The following is a 20,682-nucleotide window of genomic DNA, read 5'->3' on the forward strand; positions in this document are numbered from 1 at the left end:
GAGGCTGAGGCAGGAGGATCATGAATTCAAGGCTAGCCTGAGCTACAGTGAAGCCTTGTCTCAAAGTGCCAAGTGTGACTTCTGTCTGTTAATATTTTGCAACAAGTTTTGTAATCTTTGATTTTAGCCACGAGCTGTCGAGTCCAGTGGATTCGCCTGCCTCCCTGCGAACTGTACCGCAGCCCGTCTCCCCACAGCAGCCTGTGGCTGGGTCACAAAGAAGGAACCAAGAAAGCAACTTTAACCTTACTCATTATGGAACCCAGCAGATCCCTCCTGCTTACAAAGAGCTGGCTGAGCCGTGGATCCAGGTGAACAGTTCTTCGTTGTTCAGCTCTTGTGCTTGTCCTTTCCCTCGGTTGCTTCTAATTTAGGAAAACGCTTCGCTAGTGTGACTCCTGGCCTTTCTGCATGTGTGCTGCAGTTCACACTTGAAAGTTTCTTTGTAGTTTTCACCTACCTAGATGTGTAAAAGGCTGTGCAAGAAAGGAAAATTCTCCTCTTTGATGCTGACTTGCCTCATGTTTAACCCCCATTCCTGACAAGTGATTCTATTTGCGGCCATTTAAACCCAGTTTCTCGTTCCTGTATGCTGCTATATAACAGGCGCTTGCTGAGAGGATTAGTAAGGATTTAGAATGTTCTTGGGTTTGGTGTTTTGGTTGCCTTTACCTCCTCAGAACAGTTTCTCGTCTTCAGTAAACACAGATTTTGGTTGGCCAACTTAAAAATTATTTCATTGGTTGCTGGATGCTTGCTATATTTTTAAATATAGGGTCTATAGCCATTGCTCCCAGGAGAGGTAGTGAGATGGTAGTGAAGCCAGGTCATGAGCAGTTGTAAGACATTAACTCCATCATAGAATGTGCTGCCTTTCTGCTTTGTGAGCCTTGAAACACACTCTCCATGTTAACCCCCTGCTCCTTACCAAGCTGATCAAATCCACAGAGTTTATAGACACAACTTAATTCTTCCATCTGATTTGTGAACAGTATTCTGCAAAGGCCCTGTCTGTCTGAGGAACTCGGAGAACTCTGAGTGGATTCTGAGCTGTTAGGTGCCATTCTAGCAAGGCTCTCATTGGCTGTGTTTTGCTTATGCCTTAGGGCGTCCTGTAAGGTGGATTGAAACTGAGGCAGTGCAAGAAGCTCATGTCCTATGTGTTGAAGTAACTAGCGTTTCAAGTTGAGAGACACCATGTTTTAGTCATGTGTCTTGTTGCTGTGACCAGATACCTGAAGAAGTAATCATAGAGCAAAGGATTTGTTGGAATTTACAGTTCAAAGCATACAGCCAGCCACAGAGGCAAGCATGGCTACAGGACCAGGATGATTGGTCACATTGCATCTGCAGGCCAGAAGCAAAGGGAGAGGAGTGGCTCGTCAGCTCATTTCTCCTCCTTATTCCGACCAAGGACCTCAGCTCATGAACTGGTGCTGACCACATGTAGGGCGGGTCTTCCTGTCTCAACTAGCCTAATTTAGAGTCAGTGCAGCCAGGGAGTGGGTGCGCAGCCCTTAATCCTAGCACTCGTGAGGCAAAGGCAGGCTGGTTTACAAAGCTAGTTCCAGAACAGCCAGGGCTACACAGAGAACCTTGTGACGGAAAAACCAAGAGAAAGAGAGAAAAGAGAAAGTCCTCAATAGACACGCCAGACATTTCTAAGTACCCTGGAGTTGACAATCAAGGCGCTGGGCAGATAGTCAAGTGTTTGCAGGGTATCCTGCGTTTGTTGTCCAGCATCCTGTAGAAAGCTGGCTGTGTTGGTGTGCTTGCAGTCCCAGCTCTGGAAAGGTGAGACAGGTGGACCCGTGGGGCTCAGTGACCAGTTAGCCTAGCCTAGTCGGTGAGCCTACTAGAAGACTCCATCTCAGAAAAGAAAGCCAAAGTGAACAGCTTCTGGAAACACCACCCGAGGTTGACCCCTGGACTCCACAGTGTGCAAACATGCCGTGTACATTCATGCCCCCACATAAGAATGTGTATATATTACTAAAATTTTTAATTGTAAAAATTTGACAAATTATTAAGTGTAATAAAGAATTGGGAAGTGGCTGATTTTTCTTTAATTATCAGAAACCGTTCTTAATTTACCATAGGTTCATTAATTTCTCATCACATTGTGTTTGTTCATTATAGGTGTTTGGAATGGAACTCGTTGGCTGCTTATTTTCTAGAAACTGGAATGTAAGAGAGATGGCCCTCCGGCGTCTTTCTCATGACGTTAGTGGGGCCCTGTTGTTGGCAAACGGGGAGAGCACTGGAAATTCTGGAGGAGCCGCCAGCGGGTCTTCCCAGACCAGCATCTCAGGGGATGTGGTGGAGGCGTGCTGCAGCATCCTGTCCATAGTCTGTGCCGACCCTGTCTACAAAGTGTACGTTGCTGCTTTAGTAAGTACATTATTCCATAACCATATCTTTATGAGCTTTCTTTCTTTGGTCTTTTGTAGGTATCAAATTTAAGAAACAGTAAATACTTTACCTAAATTAACTTTAGAAAATCAATTTTTTTATCCCATAGTTCTAAGAAATTGCCATATCCCATTTTATCTCTATATAATTTTACTCATTTTAATCTGCTCATGGTTTCTTATTTACTTTTATCCTGTGTAGTAATAATGTCTTGCTATTCATACATTTTCTTGAATGAATACATTATATATGACCAAACTTCTTGATGGTGATGAAGGGGGTGTAGAGGATCAGGAGTTAAGTTGATCTCGAGCTATCCTGGGGGTTCAGTGCTAGCCTGGGAATAGGAGACCCTGTCTCAGGAACAGAAACAACTAGGCAAGACAAGAGTTAGAAAGTTTCCTTTGAGTTTGTTGTTGTTTGTTTGTTTTGCTGCATGAAAACATTAATGAATATTTATTTTTAATAAAAATTGTTCTTGGCTTCAGTAAACATGTGAGAAAATTCAGAAGGTTTTTACAGAAAATGGTCCCATATTCTCTCAGTTTCTTTCCAGTGACTGTGACAGGAGAAACTTCAGGAAGGAAGGGTTTGTTGTGGCTTACAGTTCTGGTGACAGCCCATCGTGGTAGAGAAGTCACAGTGGCAGAGACTCCTGGCCACATTGCATCCTGTCAGGAGGCTGGGAAAGACAGGCATATACACACAGTACATGGCTCACATCAGCTCACAGTTAAGATGCTAACCACAACGGTCTGCAGGCACTGCCACGTGACCTCTGGAGCTCAAATTCACACACCCTCAAGAATCCCTGCCTAAGGGTTAGTGGAGAGGGATAGGGTGCGTGTTTCACAGCCGCCTGTGGAAATAAGAGGGCACTGGCAGAAACCAGTTAGCTCCATGGGGTTCAGGGGCTCAAACTCAAGACTGTCAGGTTTGGTGACAAGTGCCATTGGTCACTGAGCCATCTCACTGGTCTAATTTCTTACCTAATCTGTTTAAACTTCAGTCTCTTGTAATCTTTTTTTTTTTTCTAACACCCTCATAGTTGGGTCTAGTGAATGTTCCTTCTGAGAAGTGTAAGTGACTATGAATATAAATTGGGGTCAGAGTTCAGTGACCTCAAAAACCTTTTACCACTAGAGCACCATGTTAGTTGAGCTGGGAGTAGCCAAGGACATCTGGACATGGAACAGATGTTAGAAACCTTGATTCCACCTCCAGCTGAAATCATGCACCAGTGCTCTGGTTAGCACCACTGGGTTATCCATTTCTGGATAATTATCCAGAAATAATTATCAGATTATCTCAGCTTGGGACATTTTCTTTGATGCATTTTGAATGTAGTTAAACTAACCTTCAGGCTTCTTTCCTCCCCAGAAAACATTGAGAGCCATGCTGGTATATACACCTTGCCACAGTCTGGCAGAAAGAATCAAACTTCAGAGACTTCTCCGGCCAGTTGTAGACACCATCCTGGTCAAGTGTGCAGATGCCAATAGGTAAGGCCTCACTTTAAAATTCCTGGCCCCACCTCATACTTAGTATTTGATACACCTGTGCTAGTGAATCTTCGAATATTATTATTTTGTAATATGAGGTCGAAACTAAAACATAGGGCTTAGAGCTTGTAAGGACTAGGGAAAGAAACCCCAGTGGCAGGTAAAAGCCAGGCCAGCAGACTGCGTGGGGCTGCACATGTGATGTGTTAGGATTGTAGTGTTAGTCTGAAACCCAGGCGACAAGAACACTGAGTGGCCTATAGAACCATAGGAGTGAAGTTGCTTCAGAGAGCATGTGTCACATCCTGTCTCTGCCTCCGTGGGTTCAAAAGGAGTCCTGTTCCATTATGAGCGTTTTTAACTTTGGAAGTTTCATATCTTCCCACGGTATCTTCAAAACTGACAGTGAAGAACGGTGACAGTAAAAGTGAGCGCAGAAGCCGGCGGTGGTGGCGCACGCCTTTAATCCCAGCACTTGGGAGGCAGAGGCAGGCGGATCTCTGTGAGTTTGAGACCAGCCTGGTCTACAGAGCGAGTTCCAGGACAGGCTCCAAAGCCACAGAGAAACCCTGTCTCGAAAAACCAAAAAAAAAAAAAGTGAGCACAGGCCACGCTTCCTTTAGATCTGTGACCAGAAAAGCTCACTCTGTTTAATGAGCATGGTTACCGCTTGGAGTTCCTGTCCGCACATCGCAGCACGGCTTGACTGGCCACCACTCTTCCACCTCCCTTGCTTTGCTTCTGCTGTTCTGTTAGAGTGGTCTCCCTCTGTTTTATGTCCCAGTCACGAGTTAGTTTTGTAGAGAGTGTGTTCTTGAGCAGGGCAGATGATGTTTTTCAGTACGAGGATGGGTTCAGATGGCAGGTGTTGAGCAGCCCACTTTCTGGAGCTCTGCAGTTGGTTGTTTATCCCAGGTAATTGCTTGAACAATTGAAAACATAAGAAATACTGGAGAGAGATCTCATAATATTTGCTCCTCATCAGTGAGTTGTTGACCCACTGCCAGGAATTAATAAAGGTCACTTTGGTTTCTTTGTAGCCGCACGAGTCAGCTGTCCATATCAACACTGCTGGAGCTGTGCAAGGGCCAAGCAGGAGAGTTGGCAGTTGGGAGAGAAATACTGAAAGCTGGTAATGACTTCTACTTTAAAGTTCGTATAGCACAACTTACTGTTTTCCTGGACCTAAGATTTCGCATAGGACTGTTATAAAATATTGAAGTAATTTTATAAATTGATTCATTCACTCAACTGTTTTTAAAATAGGAGTTAATTTAATTCTATGACACTGTTTCTCCATCATTTGTTTTTACTTCTGTAGGATCCATTGGTGTTGGTGGTGTTGATTATGTCTTAAGTTGTATTCTTGGAAACCAAGCTGAATCAAACAGCTGGCAAGAACTCCTAGGCCGCCTGTGTCTTATAGACAGATTGCTGTTGGAATTTCCTGCTGAATTTTATCCTCATATCTTCAGTACTGACGTCTCTCAAGCTGAGCCTGTTGAAATCAGGTAATCTTTCTTGTGGAAATCAGTACCCCTCTTCCTAGTTGCTCACATATCCCCCAAGTGGTGTATACTAATACCTTAGTCCTTGATTATAGAAACTAAAGAGTAGGCTACTTTTAGTTAAACATTCACAAAATCTTTGTCCCAAAATGGTTTTTGTGTACAAGGGCAGGCTATGAGTTGCCTTTTAAGAAATATACGTATTTTTTCAGTAATTTGTACTCATGTGCTAATTGAAGGCGCTTTGCTTTGTTTGTCTTTCAGGTATAAGAAGCTGCTGTCCCTCTTGACCTTCACTTTGCAGTCCATTGATAATTCCCACTCAATGGTTGGCAAACTGTCTCGAAGGATATATTTGAGCTCTGCAAGAATGGTGACTTCAGTGCCCGCTGTGTTTTCCAAGCTGGTAATGATGCTGACTGCTTCTGGTTCCACTCACTTCACCAGAATGCGCCGGCGTTTGCTGGCGATTGCAGATGAGGTAGAGATTGCTGAGGTCATCCAGATGGGTGTGGAAGACACTTTGGATGATCAACAGGACAGCTTCTTGCAGGCCGTGGGCCCTACCAACTATCCAGAAAACAGTTCCCTTCAGCACACAGTCCATTTAGAGAAAACTGGAAAAGGATTATGTGCTACGAGACTGAGTGTCAGTTCAGAGGACATTTCTGACAGACTGGCTGGCATTTCCCTAGGACTTCCTAGTTCAACTACAACGGAGCAACCAAAGCCAATGGTTCAAACAAAAGGCAGACCCCACAGTCAGTGTTTGAACTCCTCTCCTTTGTCTCATTCCCAGATGTTTCCAGCAGTATCAACCCCTTGTTCATCTGCCCCATCTGTTCCAGCTGGCTCTGTAACAGATGTTTCTAAGCATAGACCTCAGGCATTTGTTCCCTGCAAAATACCTTCCGCGTCTCCTCAAACACAGCGCAAGTTTTCTCTACAATTCCAGAGGAACTGCTCTGAAAACAGAGACTCAGATAAACTCTCTCCAGTCTTTACCCAATCAAGACCCCCACCCTCCAGTAACATACACAGGCCAAAGCCATCTCGACCCGTCCCAGGTAGCACAAGCAAACTGGGGGATGCCTCAGAAAACAGCATGACACTTGACCTGAGCAGTGCTTCCAGAGGCGACGCCGCTGTCCCCAGCGACAAGACAGTGTTCACCCCAGTGGAGGACAAGTGCAGATTAGATGTCAACACCGAGCTCAACTCCAGTATCGAGGACCTTCTTGAAGCATCCATGCCTTCAAGTGACACAACAGTCACTTTTAAGTCTGAAGTTGCTGTCCTCTCTCCTGAAAAGGCTGAAAATGATGATACGTACAAAGATGACGTCAATCATAATCAAAAGTGCAAAGAAAAGATGGAAGCTGAAGAAGAAGAAGCTTTAGCAATTGCCATGGCAATGTCAGCATCCCAAGATGCCCTCCCCATAGTTCCTCAGCTACAGGTGGAAAATGGAGAAGATATCATCATCATCCAGCAGGATGTGAGTATAGTCTTCAGATCTCACAGTTTCCTTGGGATGTGGTAAGATCTAGGAGAAATGGTGCTTTTGAGATGACTGCAAGAGTTTTCCGTATGTAATTAAGTGTGTAGTAATAATTTTGAGTCATTGCAATGGCAGTACTCAGCACATTTCTGAGGTACTTCTGACTGATTCTGAAATGACTATCACTTATACCTTTGATATTATTGCTAACATTGTCCATTCAGAGATCAAATTTATAGGTGGTTTGGGAATTTCAGTAGTAACAGACCAATTTTACAAGATCATGCTCTTTTTTTTATTAAAATTTATTTATTTATTTCTTATGTATACAACATTCTGCCTCCACGTATGCCCGCACGCCAGAAGAGGGCGCCAGATCTCATTACAGATGGTTGTGAGCCACCATGTGATTGCTGAGAATTGAACTCAGGACCTCTGGAAGAGCAGCCAGTGCTCTTAACCTCTGAGCCATCTCTCCAGCCCAAGATCATGCTCTTTTAACAGTAAAATGGTTGTTTTTATTTCGTATGCAGACCCCAGAGACTCTGCCAGGACATACCAAAGCAAAGCAGCCTTATAGAGAAGACACCGAATGGCTGAAAGGGCAGCAAATAGGCCTTGGAGCATTTTCTTCTTGTTACCAAGCACAAGATGTAGGGACTGGAACGTTAATGGCTGTTAAACAGGTTGGTATCGGGAGCACAGGGTTCAGACTGCAGTGAAGAATGTGCAGCTAGGACAAAGGATGAGACGCTGGTGTCTCATGCTCTAGTGTCACCTGTGTTTGCTTTGCTTTCCGAGACGGCCACACTGCGTAGCTTCAGGCTTGGGACCATCGTGCCTCTACTTCCCTAGTGTTTGGATTATAGGATTGTGCCACCACACTTGACAGTTGAAAAGCTTCAGGCTCAAAGTAGATGTTGCAAAAAGCAGCACACACATAAATTCTGTTATTAAAAGTTGAGGCTGATCATTGTAAGATACAGTATCAGGATGGTCAGAACAATGGTTTGTCGTTCTGCCCCTCTCCGCCTATGCCAGTTGATGGTCTGTCATTTGCCTTCTGTAATGAACGTACTTACAAATACATTCAGTGAGGATATCTACATAATACATAGAATGAGCATACAAAATGCAAAAATAATAACTTTTCATTAAACTTATTGTTTATTCCTCTGTAGTTGGCTGTTTTCATTTTTACTGTTTTTCTATAGTTGCAATCTTGGCTACAGCACCCTCCCCTTTTATCATTTTTCTAATTTTTTTTTACAGTTTATTAAGCTATATCCTTATTGTCTAAAAGTACCTGACTTGTGTTTCTCTGTTGATTTGTTGGTTTTATGTAAAGAATCCTGCATCCATGAGGGTAAATGCCATTTGTTGTCTATATCTAAAATAGTTTGGATTTGTCTGTTTTAGATCAGGTTGTTTTGAAAACAAAGAACATCAAAACTCAAAACCTTGTTAACATGTTTATTAAAACAGGTGACTTACGTCAGAAACACGTCTTCTGAGCAGGAAGAAGTGGTGGAAGCATTAAGGGAAGAGATCAGAATGATGAGCCACCTGAACCATCCGAACATCATCAGGATGCTGGGTGCCACATGTGAAAAGAGCAACTACAACCTCTTCATCGAATGGATGGCGGGTATGCTCGGTGTAGAGCATGAGTGAGCACACAGACTCAGCTCCCCTCTACTTACTGAATGCTTCATTTAAAAATAAATAAATTATTACTAATATACAAGTATACACAAAAAGTATTTATCTATTTTTAAATAGAGTAAACTTTAAAGTCTTTCCATCTTGGTGTTTTGTTTTGTTGTACTTGGGATTGAGCCCAGAGACTTGTACAGGCTACGCAAGTTCTTTACTGCTAAGTGATATTCCCCAACCCAGCAACCTTTCTGAAGAGTGATTTTGTTTTGTTTTATTTTGTTTCAAACCTGGATAATATAAATTCAGTATTTTTCTGAATAGTCATCAGTTTAAAAAATGTCTCTAACAGTATAAAAATAAAGTTATTGAGCAGTTATATGTGCCTGAGATCAGAGCACTCAAGAGGCTGAGACAGGAGAGTGGTCTGTTCAAGCTCAGCCCATGCTATAATAGGTGAGAATCTGTCTCAAAAAAAACGAAATAAATTAATATATAATTTGAAAACCTTCCTGCAGATAAAGCAGTAGTGAGGCATAAAGTTAAACCTCATCTCTTAAACACAGACTGAACTTACTTCTGTAATATGTAGAACAGTGATTTAAGATGGGACAGCTATCTTATTTAGGCAATTATTTAAGTTCTTCTGTGATTTAAGAGTACATTTCTAGTTCATGTTTATGTGTGCTTACTAGTGTGGATGTTTGCACATGTGCATGCATATGTGTGCATGTGGGTATCTGATCCAAGGTGGTGGGTGTGTTACATCAGTCCCGCTTCACCTTTGTTTTCCGAGACAGGGTCCCTCTGAACCTGAAGCTCATCAGATGTGCTAAGCTGGCTGACCCATACCGAGGCTACAGTCACATACCACCGTGCCTGGGTTTTTAGTGTTAGTTCTGGGGATTGAACTCAGGTCTCCATACATGCATGGCAGGCACTCTACCTACTGAGCTGTCTCCCCAGGGACACCCAAGAGTTCTTCAGTCCCTTATTTCCCTGTTGTTTTTCTTGGACATACAGAACCGATAAGTTGGCTCTTACAAGTATCAATAAGTGAGGCTCATTGAGTTTTTGGCTTGTCCCATCAGAGCTTGTACGTGGTATTTGATGCCTGATTGCCTTCTTGCTCCTCCCCTGCTCTTTACCTTCTGCTAAATAAATGATCAGTGTTGTTTACTTAATTCTGTAATAGTTTATACACTTAGATTGAAAAAGAAAGATTCTACATTGCCGAAATAGTTCAGTCTAAAATGTATAACTTTTAGTGTTTCCTGAAATCTTGACCCTGGTTTCATTAGGGTTCTGTAGAAAATGCTTCCTAATTTACAGTTTTGAGGTAATATAGGAAATCAATTTTACTTCTGATATGCTATGAGTTTAACATTTCATATGTGCTCATAGTAAGCTTAAGAAACTAGAGTGCAGTAAACAAGTGTAGTTCTGGTCAGGTTCACACAAATCTGTTTGTCTTTCAGGAGGGTCTGTGGCTCATCTCTTGAGTAAATATGGAGCTTTCAAGGAGTCAGTAGTCATTAACTATACTGAACAGTTACTCCGTGGCCTTTCGTATCTCCACGAGAACCAGATCATTCACAGAGATGTCAAAGGTAAGAGCCCAGTGTTTTCTCATGACAAGAAGGCAAATGTAATCTTTAACCTTGACCTGTGATGGTTTCTAACACAAGTTTTTAAGTTTGGTATTAAATAATCCTCTGAATATTAGAACTAAAAGGACCCTTAAGAGTCTTTAGTCACCAGGCAGTGGTGGTGCACTCCTTTAATCCCAGTACTTGGGAGGCAGGCAGGCAGATCTCTAAGTTCAAGAGCAACCAGGTCTAGAGAGCGAGCTCTAGGACAGCCAGGGCTACACAGAAAAACCCTGTCTCAAAAAACAAAAAAAGGTCTTCAGCCCACCTTTCTCATTATATAGGGCAGTGTGTTCAATACAAGAAACAGGGTGTGACTTGACAAGAAGTGTAGAACCGAGGACTCTGATCCCCTGTCTTGGCATTATGATGTATCTCCAGGAGATCCCTGTTCTTGGTTTTTCTGAAATAATTGGTACATCATAAACTTAAAAAAAGTCATAGCTGGGTGGTGGTGGCACACACCTTAAATCCCAGAATTTGGGAGGCAGAGACAGGCAGATATCTGTGAGTTCTAGGCCAGCCTGGTCTATAGAGAAAGTTCCTAGACAGCCAGTGCGGTTTACACAGAGAAATCCTGTTAAGAGGGTGTGGAGGGTCGGGGAGAAGTAAGTCAGTCAGTCTGTCAAATCTTGCAGTTAAGACTATATTTATTAGCTGGGCGGTGGTGGCGCACCCCTTTAATCTCAGCACTTGGGAGGCAGAGGCAGGCAGATCCCTGTGAGTTTGAGGCCAGCCTGGTCTACAAGAGCTAGTGCCAGGACTGGCTCCAAAGCTACAGAGAAACCCTGTCTCGCAAAAAAAAAAAAAAAAAAAAAAAAAAAAAAAAAAAAAAAGGCAATTTGACTTTTCTGTTAGGAATCTCTTGAGTATTAGAGTAATGTTTAGAATATTGAAACTATGATTATGAAATAAGCATATGGTTTAAATTGGCGTGTGTTAGTATGTATCAACAACACTACTTGGTTCTAAAATGTAAATTGTACCAAAATTTGAATTCTGGATAGATTTTGCCAAAATCATCATTTTAAGGGTTTTAATCCTTTCTTTAATGGGTCTTTAAGTGTATTCCTTTATCTCTGTGGGCCTTATAACTTTGACCTTCAGAATTTTCTCTTGAGGTTTTAGGTTAGTTACCCTAAAGAGCACTACTGTGCCTTCAGCAGAAATGGAACAAGGAAGACACGAGCAGCTTTCCCTGAGGCTGTGACTGTACATTGTTTAGTTCATTAGTGGAACTTCAGGAGGCTCTCAGCAAGTCCTTACTTGATTTTAACATGCCAGGTCATCTGCTGTTTCTGTTGACAGGTGCCAATCTGCTCATTGACAGCACAGGGCAGAGGCTGAGAATTGCAGATTTTGGAGCTGCTGCCAGGTTGGCATCAAAAGGAACCGGTGCAGGGGAGTTTCAGGGACAGTTACTGGGGACAATTGCATTCATGGCACCTGAGGTAAGAAGTGGCATTGTGTGTAATGTAACAGTCCTGTGGGGCATTGTGCCAGGGTATTTCACAGTAAGATCCAGAACAAACTTAACTGATTGCAAGTCCACGACCCTAGAAGTTGGTTTTTAATAGTACCCTGTAGTTTAGTACCTTCCTTTTTGTCTTTCCGTTTTTCTTAACAAGATTACAAAAGATAAATCTTCATACATTTGCTTAAAGGCTTCTTCAACACAATTAACATGAACTTAACACAAAGCAAATTTAACACAAAATTGTGGGGTTAGTTCGTAATAGTTGTTTTATGGTAAAACAAAACTACGTGTGGTAGCAATATGCAAAAGTTACCTTTCCTTCCTGAAAGGAGGTAAGCCAGAGCTGGCCTTGTCTGCCGGTATCTTAACATAGTACGCACTTGTGAATGTGGCCTCTCCTGAGCTCATAGCTCTTCGTGCTCAGTGTAGTGTTGACTTGTTCCCTTGCCCCACTGTTTAGGAGGAGGGGGCTGCTTTGGAATCCTGTGATATTTATCTCTGTGCCATGTGGATATTAAGCTTGTTAATGGGATTTCAAGTAGTTCATGTAATTGCTGTTTGTACCACTATTTGCTCTGAACTCATACATAAAGAAATAGATCTCTCTTAAGTAAGTCACATTTCCAATTAACTGCTTTGTTTTAGGTACTAAGAGGTCAGCAGTATGGTAGGAGCTGTGATGTATGGAGTGTTGGCTGCGCTATTATAGAAATGGCTTGTGCAAAACCACCTTGGAATGCAGAAAAACACTCCAATCATCTTGCTTTGATATTTAAGGTAATTATGAGGTGACAGATTTTTTTGTACTGAAATTGGGAGAAGTCAGATTCCCATGAATTGGCCCTACTAATCGTTGTTTATTTGTTTGCTGTTAGGTGTGTGAGTATTTTGCCTGCACATATGTTTGTGTAGCTCATGCATGTCTGGTGACTGCAGAGGCCAGAAAAGGGAGTCAGATTCCCTGAAATTGTGGGGACAGATGGTTGCTGGTCTCTGTCTACCAATTTAAAAAAGATACCTGTTTTCTTATTTTTGTGTATGGATTATGTATGTAGATGTTTGTATTTAAGAGTATGTGCATGCCATGCCATTTGGCCCTTGCTCTTCTTCTCGTTTGAGGAGGGATACTTTTGTTGACCACAACACTGCATAGTCCAGGATTTCTGGCCTATAAACTTGTAGAAGATTCTCCTGCCCCCAGTCTTACTGTAGAGGTGCTAGACTTACAGACAAGCATTCTCATATCTGGGTTCTTTGTTGATGTTGTTTGTTTTTGATTTGTTATTTTGGTTTTGCAAGACAAGGTTGCTCCGCTTAGCTGTGGGGCCTGTCCTGGAACTCCCAAGTGCTGGGATTAAAAGGCATGCTCCACCACCTCCCAGCTATCATACCTGGTTTTTTGCATGGGTTCTGGGGATCCCAGCTCAGACCATCAAGCTTGCATGGCAAGCATTTTTCCCTCTAGTCCTACTTCCCCAGTTTTGTTTTCTTTTGGAAGGGGGGCAGTGAGATAGGGTCCCTATGTAGTCCTGGCTGGTCTGATCTACCTGAGTGCTGGGATTAAAGGTGTGCCCCACCACACCTGGCTCTACTTCCAAAATCTTCAGAACACTTTTTTGACTTATCTGTGCTCCTTATAAGAAATTTACTCCATGTTTCAAAGTGTTTCAAATTTAGGGCCAGGCAGTGCACTATGGCTAGAGCACTTCAAACATGAATTAAATGAGGTATTCAACAGAAATAGTTGGGTTTTTTTTTTTTCCCTGTGAAGGAAAAACAAGAGCAGTGAGTGATTACTCTTGGGCAGGTACAAAGGGATGTCATTTTGGTTTGGTTTTTGTCTTATGGTGTGTTAAAAAGCATATGCATCCACTCAGTGTCTCTAGATAGACAACACTAGGGGATCACGGCTGTGTGCATCCACTCAGTGTTCCTAGATCTCAGACTTTTTAAGGCCTTTTTTTTGACTCTGTCATTTTGCATTTTTCAGTAATGATCCATGAAGTTGCTAAGGTGAAGAAAAGGGAGAGTTTTATTGTGATTATGAGTAAGTGGTAGGTTTACATTATTTAGATTCATTCTCTACCTGTTTATAGAATAGTCAGCTCTTGTCTGGGCTTGGTAGTGCACAACTGTGACTGAAGAAAGATCCAGCAGCCTGTGCCCAGAAGAGTCTGTGCTCAAAAGAGAAATAAAAAGTTGTTTGTACTTTTTGGTACAAAGAATCAGGATTTGTCCAACACTGAGGAAGAACACCCTGTATTACCACATAGATGCACACTCATAGAGGCTATGAAAATGATGCCTGTGTTCTGTGCAAAGTTATTATGGAAAGTTCAGTGCTCTGGTTTTGTCTCCTGCAGATTGCCAGTGCGACTACTGCGCCATCCATCCCATCACATCTGTCCCCAGGTCTGCGTGATGTGGCTCTGCGTTGTTTAGAACTTCAACCTCAGGACAGACCTCCATCAAGAGAGCTACTGAAGCATCCTGTCTTCCGTACGACTTGGTAGTTAATTGTTAACTATAGTGGAGACAGAATGTGCAACAAGGAAAGAATAAAAAGAACTTGTGGGCAACCACATTGATAATCTACTGGCCATCATGCCACTGAACAGCTAGAGATGAGGCCAGTAGCGAACCCTTACCTAAGTATGTGATTGACAAATCATGATCTGTACCTAAGCTCAATATGCAAAAGTCCACAACTTGTGCAGAAACTGTAAACCGTGCCTTTCAAAGGACTGGCTCTAGGTGAACAGGAAAGCGATGGAGTTTGCATGACTAAATAACAGAAGCATAAATTTATTTTTGGAGCACTTTTTCAGCAATATTAGCAGCTGAGGGCTCAGGGTCTGTTTTCATGTGTCACTTCTTCCATTTCGTCAGGTGAGCACAGCAGGAGGTTCTGCAGTTCCGTTTGGGTTTTTTGTCACTGGCTATAAAAAAAAATCAGTGTCTGCCTCTTTTAGGTCAGAGTATGCTATGAGTAGCAGTAAATACATGTGTTTTTAAAAGTTATTAACTTCTTTATCACCCACAGTTGGCTTTTTTTTTTACTTGTGGTTGATTGTGGTTCATTGTGCATTTTACTGTTGGCCCGTTCATTTCGTTTTTGGAAAATATGGTTCTGTATTTTCATTTCACCTTCATTTGTGTTTAATATTCAGGGAAGGGTGATCTCTTCAAACCAGAAAAAAAAAAAAGATATAAGTAGGTGTGAACTAGTTTTTTAAATCTGTGCCTATTGCAAGAGTTGTGTTTTCTTCTCATAGGCGAATAATGAAATACTGGCTTCATGAGTCAGCCTGCCCTCACCAGGCGGGTTAAGTAATCCTCACTTCAGAGTCAGCACAAGGCAGGGCGAGATTACCTGAAAGTTAGCTGAACTATTTCATATTATTTTGCTAGCCTATAGGAAATTCACACCATTTAAATCTTCCTCTTTGTAACAATCCATCATTCATGCCCACTGATTATAACATAACTGCTATTTTCCTTCTGCCATGCATGATGTTTTATACTAGACCTGGCTGATACACTCATTTACTTACCTATCAATCAGTAACATTTTTAAACAAACAATAAATTTACTTTGCATTTAGAAAATGTTCAGAAAGAAAAATTGAATTTCATTTACACACTAATTCCTGAAATTTGCACAACTATTTAATTGTCTTAACTTCGAGTTAATTCAGATGCATGGAATCTTGAAGCAAAATGGTAGACTTTTGCATGTCTGTCTTTTAAATCAAGTACTGATTAGCTATTAAATGTAACTTTGAAATGTTAAATTTTAACTCTTCAGAAGCCAGTGTGAAATAGAATTGGTTATTTTCAAAGACTCAGGATAAACTAAATAAGCTATATTATATGTAATACATTTGAAATGTACTACACAAATTGGAAGCAAAATAAGTTCCAAGATAAGTTTACAGAGATATATTGCAGATCATTTTCAAAGGCAGTTTTTATGTGAATGTGCTTCTTAGTGAAATGTTACATTCCTTTGTTTTGGAAGATTGGCAATATTTGAAGAGTTAAAAATAATTCAGAAATGTGAAGTTTGGTAATGCTAAATGTCTTGTACTTGACTTCCTTTTTTATTTTCTTTTTATTTTTACTTTTTTGACTACTTAGGATTTTCACAATTCTAATAAGATTGTTTCCGAGTCTCGTGTGCAAGCTTTAAAGGACGCACTCTTGCCATTTTATATACTGGAAGATCATTGGTCAGATTAGCACTGTATCTGACAGAGGTGTAAACTGTCTAAACTGAGGAACCTCAGCTAATCAGTATTACTGTGTAGATCAACATGCCCACCACATTTCAAACTCAAACTGTCTCCAGATGTCAAGATCACTGTGTTTGAGTTTGTTTGCAGTTCCCTCAGCTTGCTGGTAATTGTGGTATTTTGTTTTCGATGCAAATGTGATGTAATATTCTTATTTTCTTTGGATCAAAGCTGGACTGAAAATTGTACTGTGTAATTATGTTTGTGTTTTTAATGTTATTTGGTACTCGAGTTGTAAATAACGTCTACTGCTGTTTATTCCGGTTTCTACTACCTCAGGTGTCCTGTAGATTTAAATTTCTTCTGCCAAAGTTCGCTTTCACAATGACATTCTATGTGCTGTGTGACTATGATTCCTAAGACTTCCAGGGCTTAAGGGCTAACTTCTATTAGCACCTTACTGTGTAAGCAAATGCTACAGAAAACCTCTGGGTTAAGAAAATTTGGCTTAAATGTATCCTTTGTTATTTTAAATATATCGAGATATTTTAATTAAAATTTTTACCCCTTTGAACCAATTTTATAGTATTTGTACCTATTTTGGTGTTTTGTCTTTATAGTAAATAAAAGTTTTTGAACAAAAGTTGACTGGTACTTTGGGTTTTTTAAATAATTTTATACTAGTAGGGAAGTTGTGAAAGCACCGCAAAGGTCTCTGCCTTTCATCCTGCTCTACCCCAGTGCCTACTCACACCTCTACAGCAGAAGCTGCACAACAGGGTCGTGGTTGCCTTTACTGTCCTGCTTTCTTAGTCTCTTCTAGTCTCTTTCAGTTTCTAACCACACCTTCCTCCTTCCTTGGTCTTTGTGTTTCTATGATTATATTGGCTATCAGCTTATGGAAGACCCTCAGTCTGAGTGTGGCACTTTCTTGTTGGACTGGGGATTGCAGGTGGCTGGAACACTGCGGGCAGTGCTACGCTTTCGAAATGATGACTGGAAGGGGCCACACTGTCCATTTGTTCCTGCGCTGCTGCGATGACCTGAGCAGCACTGTGAAGCCACTGTTTCCCCTTTTCAACCAAAAGACACCTTCACATTAAGTCCTCCGTGAGGGAGACTTTGAGACTGCAGAAGTAGCACTTGTCAGCCAGTTTAGCTATGTGCTCTTAGCCTACATGCTTGTGATACTACCCTAATTGATGCCAAATAGTGGTTTTTCTTTTCATTTCCTCATTTCTCAACATGTGTCAACTGTATTTTGCTATTAGGGAGCAATTTCTTCCATTTACTTATTGTATATTTTCATGGATTTGCTCAAGTTGTCACAAATCAGTGACAGTGACAGAATGTCAGTTTCTGAGGGTAGCATCTCAGTTCTTGGCTAGTATACTAGTTGGGGTTCCGTATAAAAGCCAGTAGAAGGAATATATATTACGAAGAGCGTTTATTAGATCGACTTACCGATACTCTCCAGGAGTCACTGGTAAACTGCTCAGTCCAGGAGGGTGAGTGCCTCAGCAATCCCATCTGGCACTGAAGGCCTGGAAGATTTCTGGAGAAGCACTGGTTTCCCAACTATGTAGGAAGGCTGAAGAAGCAGGTTTGATAGCGGCAGCAGTAACGGTACAAACAAAAGGCAGCTTTTCCTGGGACCTCCTTAAATACAGGTTGCCACCAGAAGGCACTTCTCAGATCCTTCCAGGAGCATGTCTCTTAGTTGATTTCAGAGCCAGTCAAGTTACAAGATTACCCTTCACAACAGGCCATCATTAGTCTGAATACTTAATGTTTAGGTCCGTCTTGTGTATTTGTCTTGTGTAGACCTTGGAGCAGCCCATTCTTCCCAAAAAGCGTTGATTCCTTTGATGGGCAATAGCATTTAAAAAATAAATATGCATGTGCCAAGCAGCACATGGTACCCCATGAATGTGTACCATCATTAGTTATGTATTAAAAATAAATGTAAGCAGGGCATGGTGGCAAACATTAATCCCAGCACTCCGGAGAAGAGGCAGGCAGATCTCCTTTGAGAACAAGGCCAGCTTGCTCTTCAATGTGAGTTCCAGGACAGCTAGAGTTACACAGAGAAACCCTGTCTCAAAGAGATAGAATAAATGTAAAAACACTCAACCCCAAAGAAAGAAGAAAAGGGGGAATTAAAAGTGCTCAGGAGGCAGTGGCAGATGGATCTCCGTGTGAATTCCAGCCAGCCTGCTCTACGGATGGAGTTCCAGGACAGCCAAGGCTAGAGAAACCCAGTCTCAACACCAAAGAGAGAAAGAGAGTAAAGAACAGGTGAGACAAATGGAAAGAAAATGTCAAACCTAAATCTACTGCCCAGTGATTGTTAAATTTGAATAAGCACCCGTGTGAAAGATAGGCTACTGTGTGGGCAGCCCTTCTCACAGTGTGCATCCATGCAGAATGGGGTACAGTGCATAAACCTACATGCGCATAGCTCCACCAAACACCAGCAGATTCAGTGAAGTTTTTCTACTTCCTAAATTTATGATTCTTTTCTCCAAGAACTGTGGCTATAATCATTCCCAATGTACTCTGTCCCCTATGGAAGCAGCCTCTTGATCCTCATACCTAGGTTTCACAGAAAGAGCCTTCCTTTTGTGGACTCCTAACCCCTACGGTGTCATCACTGCTCCTGGGAGCTTTGTTTCTTACTGAACTTTTTTTTTTTTTTTTTGTCATTGTTTTGTTTTTTAAGACAGGTTCTTATTGTGAAGCTTTGATTGTCCTGGGACGCACTTCTGTCTGCCTTTGCTTCCTAGGTACTAGTGTTAAAGGCTATACCCCCACACCCAGCTTTTCATGGTCTTAAGTAATCTGTGTATGCATGCCTTTTAACTGCCGAGATGCATCAAAATTAATGAGCTACTATGTGATGTTTCTATGTGTGTAGTTTTAAGATTTTATTTTTATATAAGTATGCTTTTCACACTCAAGGTAAACATCCCAAATATTTCTCCATTCTGAAACCATTTTAAATCTTACTATTTTTTTTTTAAAAAAAGTGTGCATAGTGTCCTTATTCATACTCACACTTCAGTGTTCACCAGACAGTCTTACTCCTTTACTTCTGGCGACACTGGTGATAAACCTAGGCCTTCTGTATGCTAATGCTCTACCTCTGAGCTCTATCCTTAGCCTTTTAGCTTTGATACGGAGTGTGACTAACTTGCCCAGGTTGGCCTTGAACTTTCGAACTACCTTATACCATCTCCTGAGCAGCCGGGATCTTAGACCTGTGCCAAAAGCCTAACTTCTTTGTGGTTTCTAACTGTAACTTAATGTCCAGTGGTCAGCCTCTCCCATCCTTTCCCCCAAGCCACACTACTCTCCTCATCCTCTGGTAGCCACCTTTCTACTCCCAACTTCCAGGGGATCAACTTTTATAAATTCTGTGAGAGATCGTGTGGTACTTCTCTGCCTGTGCTGGTAAATCTCACTCAACATAATGATCTCAGTTCCCATCTGTGCTGCCCTAAATGACAGGATTTCATTCTTTTATAGCTTAAATGTACTGCACTCTATGTCTGTGCCACATTTCTAGATGTGTTCATCAGCTGGTCAACATTTAGGTTGATTGCACTTCTTGATATTGCAGATTGTGCTTCAACAAACATGCGAGTGCACACACTTCATTGACATTCTGATGTTGTTCATACTTAGAGGCATCTACACACCACACACACACACATCCAGGAGTGGGGTTGCAGAATAATACTATGTTGGATAAACTTTTAATTTTTGAAGCAGTTAGGCATAAAGACAAATGAGGCAGAAGGCACAGAGATCTGTGCCCTCACATACAAGGCTTTCTGATCCTCCCTGTCTGCTATAAAATGGAAGCCACCATGTTGTGAATAATAGGGAACTTACGGAAATAGCCTTGAACTGTACCCAGCACACAGTGGGTATGGTTGTATATTTGTCTGAACAAGTGACCTAATGGTTACAAAGTCAAAGACCTGTGGGACTAGAAAAGCCTAGTAAAGGTTCACTGCAAACCTGAGAATTCATGCCAGCTTCATGTCTAAGGGGTGTAATGTTTGTCATGTTAGAATGATAGTTCTGTATTGCCAAAGCCCTTAAATCTTCAAAAGAACATGGTTATCTAGATTGTATGTCAAATTTCCTGATGTCTAAACATTGAAAACAGTCAAGTATATTGGTCTATGCCTATAATCCCAACACTTAGGAACTAAGATTGGAGAATCAAGAATTCAAGGCCAGTTGGCAGTGGTGGCACATACCTTTTGTCCCAGCACTTGGGAGTCAGAGGCAGACAGATTTCTGTGAGTTTTGGGCCAGTTTGAACTACATAGTGAATTTCAGAACAGCCAGGACTAGGAAGTGAGATCCTGTCTCAAAAAGAAACAAGAAACAAGAATTCAAGACCAGCCTGCCTTACCACAAATTAGATAGATGTACAGCTCATCTCTGGCCTCTTCCTATCTCACCACCCGCTTTCTTGCAGACTCATAGGTGAGCAGCTTTCCTCTGGCACCACTAGGGTGTTTCTGCCCTGCCACCACCACACCATGGACCTCTGAAACTGGGAGCCAAAGGAGCCCTTTCTGTGTTAAGTTGTTTAATCACAGCCATTTTGTCACAGGAAAAAAACTAACACAAGAACACCAAGTCTCTGGAGATGAATGACAAGGACCACGCCAATGGAGCAGAAAGAAAGGAATGAGGCTGTGCTTGATTGAGCGCCATGGGAA

General features: G+C 41.7%; 1 protein-coding gene across 1 annotated transcript in view; it reads left to right on the forward strand.

Annotated features, from left to right (window-relative positions):
• Map3k1 (mitogen-activated protein kinase kinase kinase 1) overlaps nucleotides 1-16,573 on the forward strand; it is a 67,247-nt gene extending 50,674 nt beyond the window's left edge. The window contains exons 10-21 of the mRNA XM_057789406.1: nucleotides 128-311; nucleotides 2,140-2,391; nucleotides 3,793-3,914; nucleotides 4,955-5,046; nucleotides 5,236-5,425; nucleotides 5,687-6,920; nucleotides 7,457-7,609; nucleotides 8,409-8,571; nucleotides 10,058-10,189; nucleotides 11,537-11,679; nucleotides 12,351-12,482; nucleotides 14,069-16,573. Coding sequence (XP_057645389.1) covers nucleotides 128-311; nucleotides 2,140-2,391; nucleotides 3,793-3,914; nucleotides 4,955-5,046; nucleotides 5,236-5,425; nucleotides 5,687-6,920; nucleotides 7,457-7,609; nucleotides 8,409-8,571; nucleotides 10,058-10,189; nucleotides 11,537-11,679; nucleotides 12,351-12,482; nucleotides 14,069-14,218 — 2,947 coding nt within the window. The 3' untranslated portion in view covers nucleotides 14,219-16,573. The remainder of the gene's footprint in view (nucleotides 1-127; nucleotides 312-2,139; nucleotides 2,392-3,792; nucleotides 3,915-4,954; nucleotides 5,047-5,235; nucleotides 5,426-5,686; nucleotides 6,921-7,456; nucleotides 7,610-8,408; nucleotides 8,572-10,057; nucleotides 10,190-11,536; nucleotides 11,680-12,350; nucleotides 12,483-14,068) is intronic.
• Nucleotides 16,574-20,682: the final 4,109 nt, after the last annotated feature.

The sequence above is a fragment of the Chionomys nivalis genome, chromosome 15 (genome assembly GCF_950005125.1).
Source record: "Chionomys nivalis chromosome 15, mChiNiv1.1, whole genome shotgun sequence".
Lineage (NCBI taxonomy): Eukaryota > Metazoa > Chordata > Mammalia > Rodentia > Cricetidae > Chionomys > Chionomys nivalis.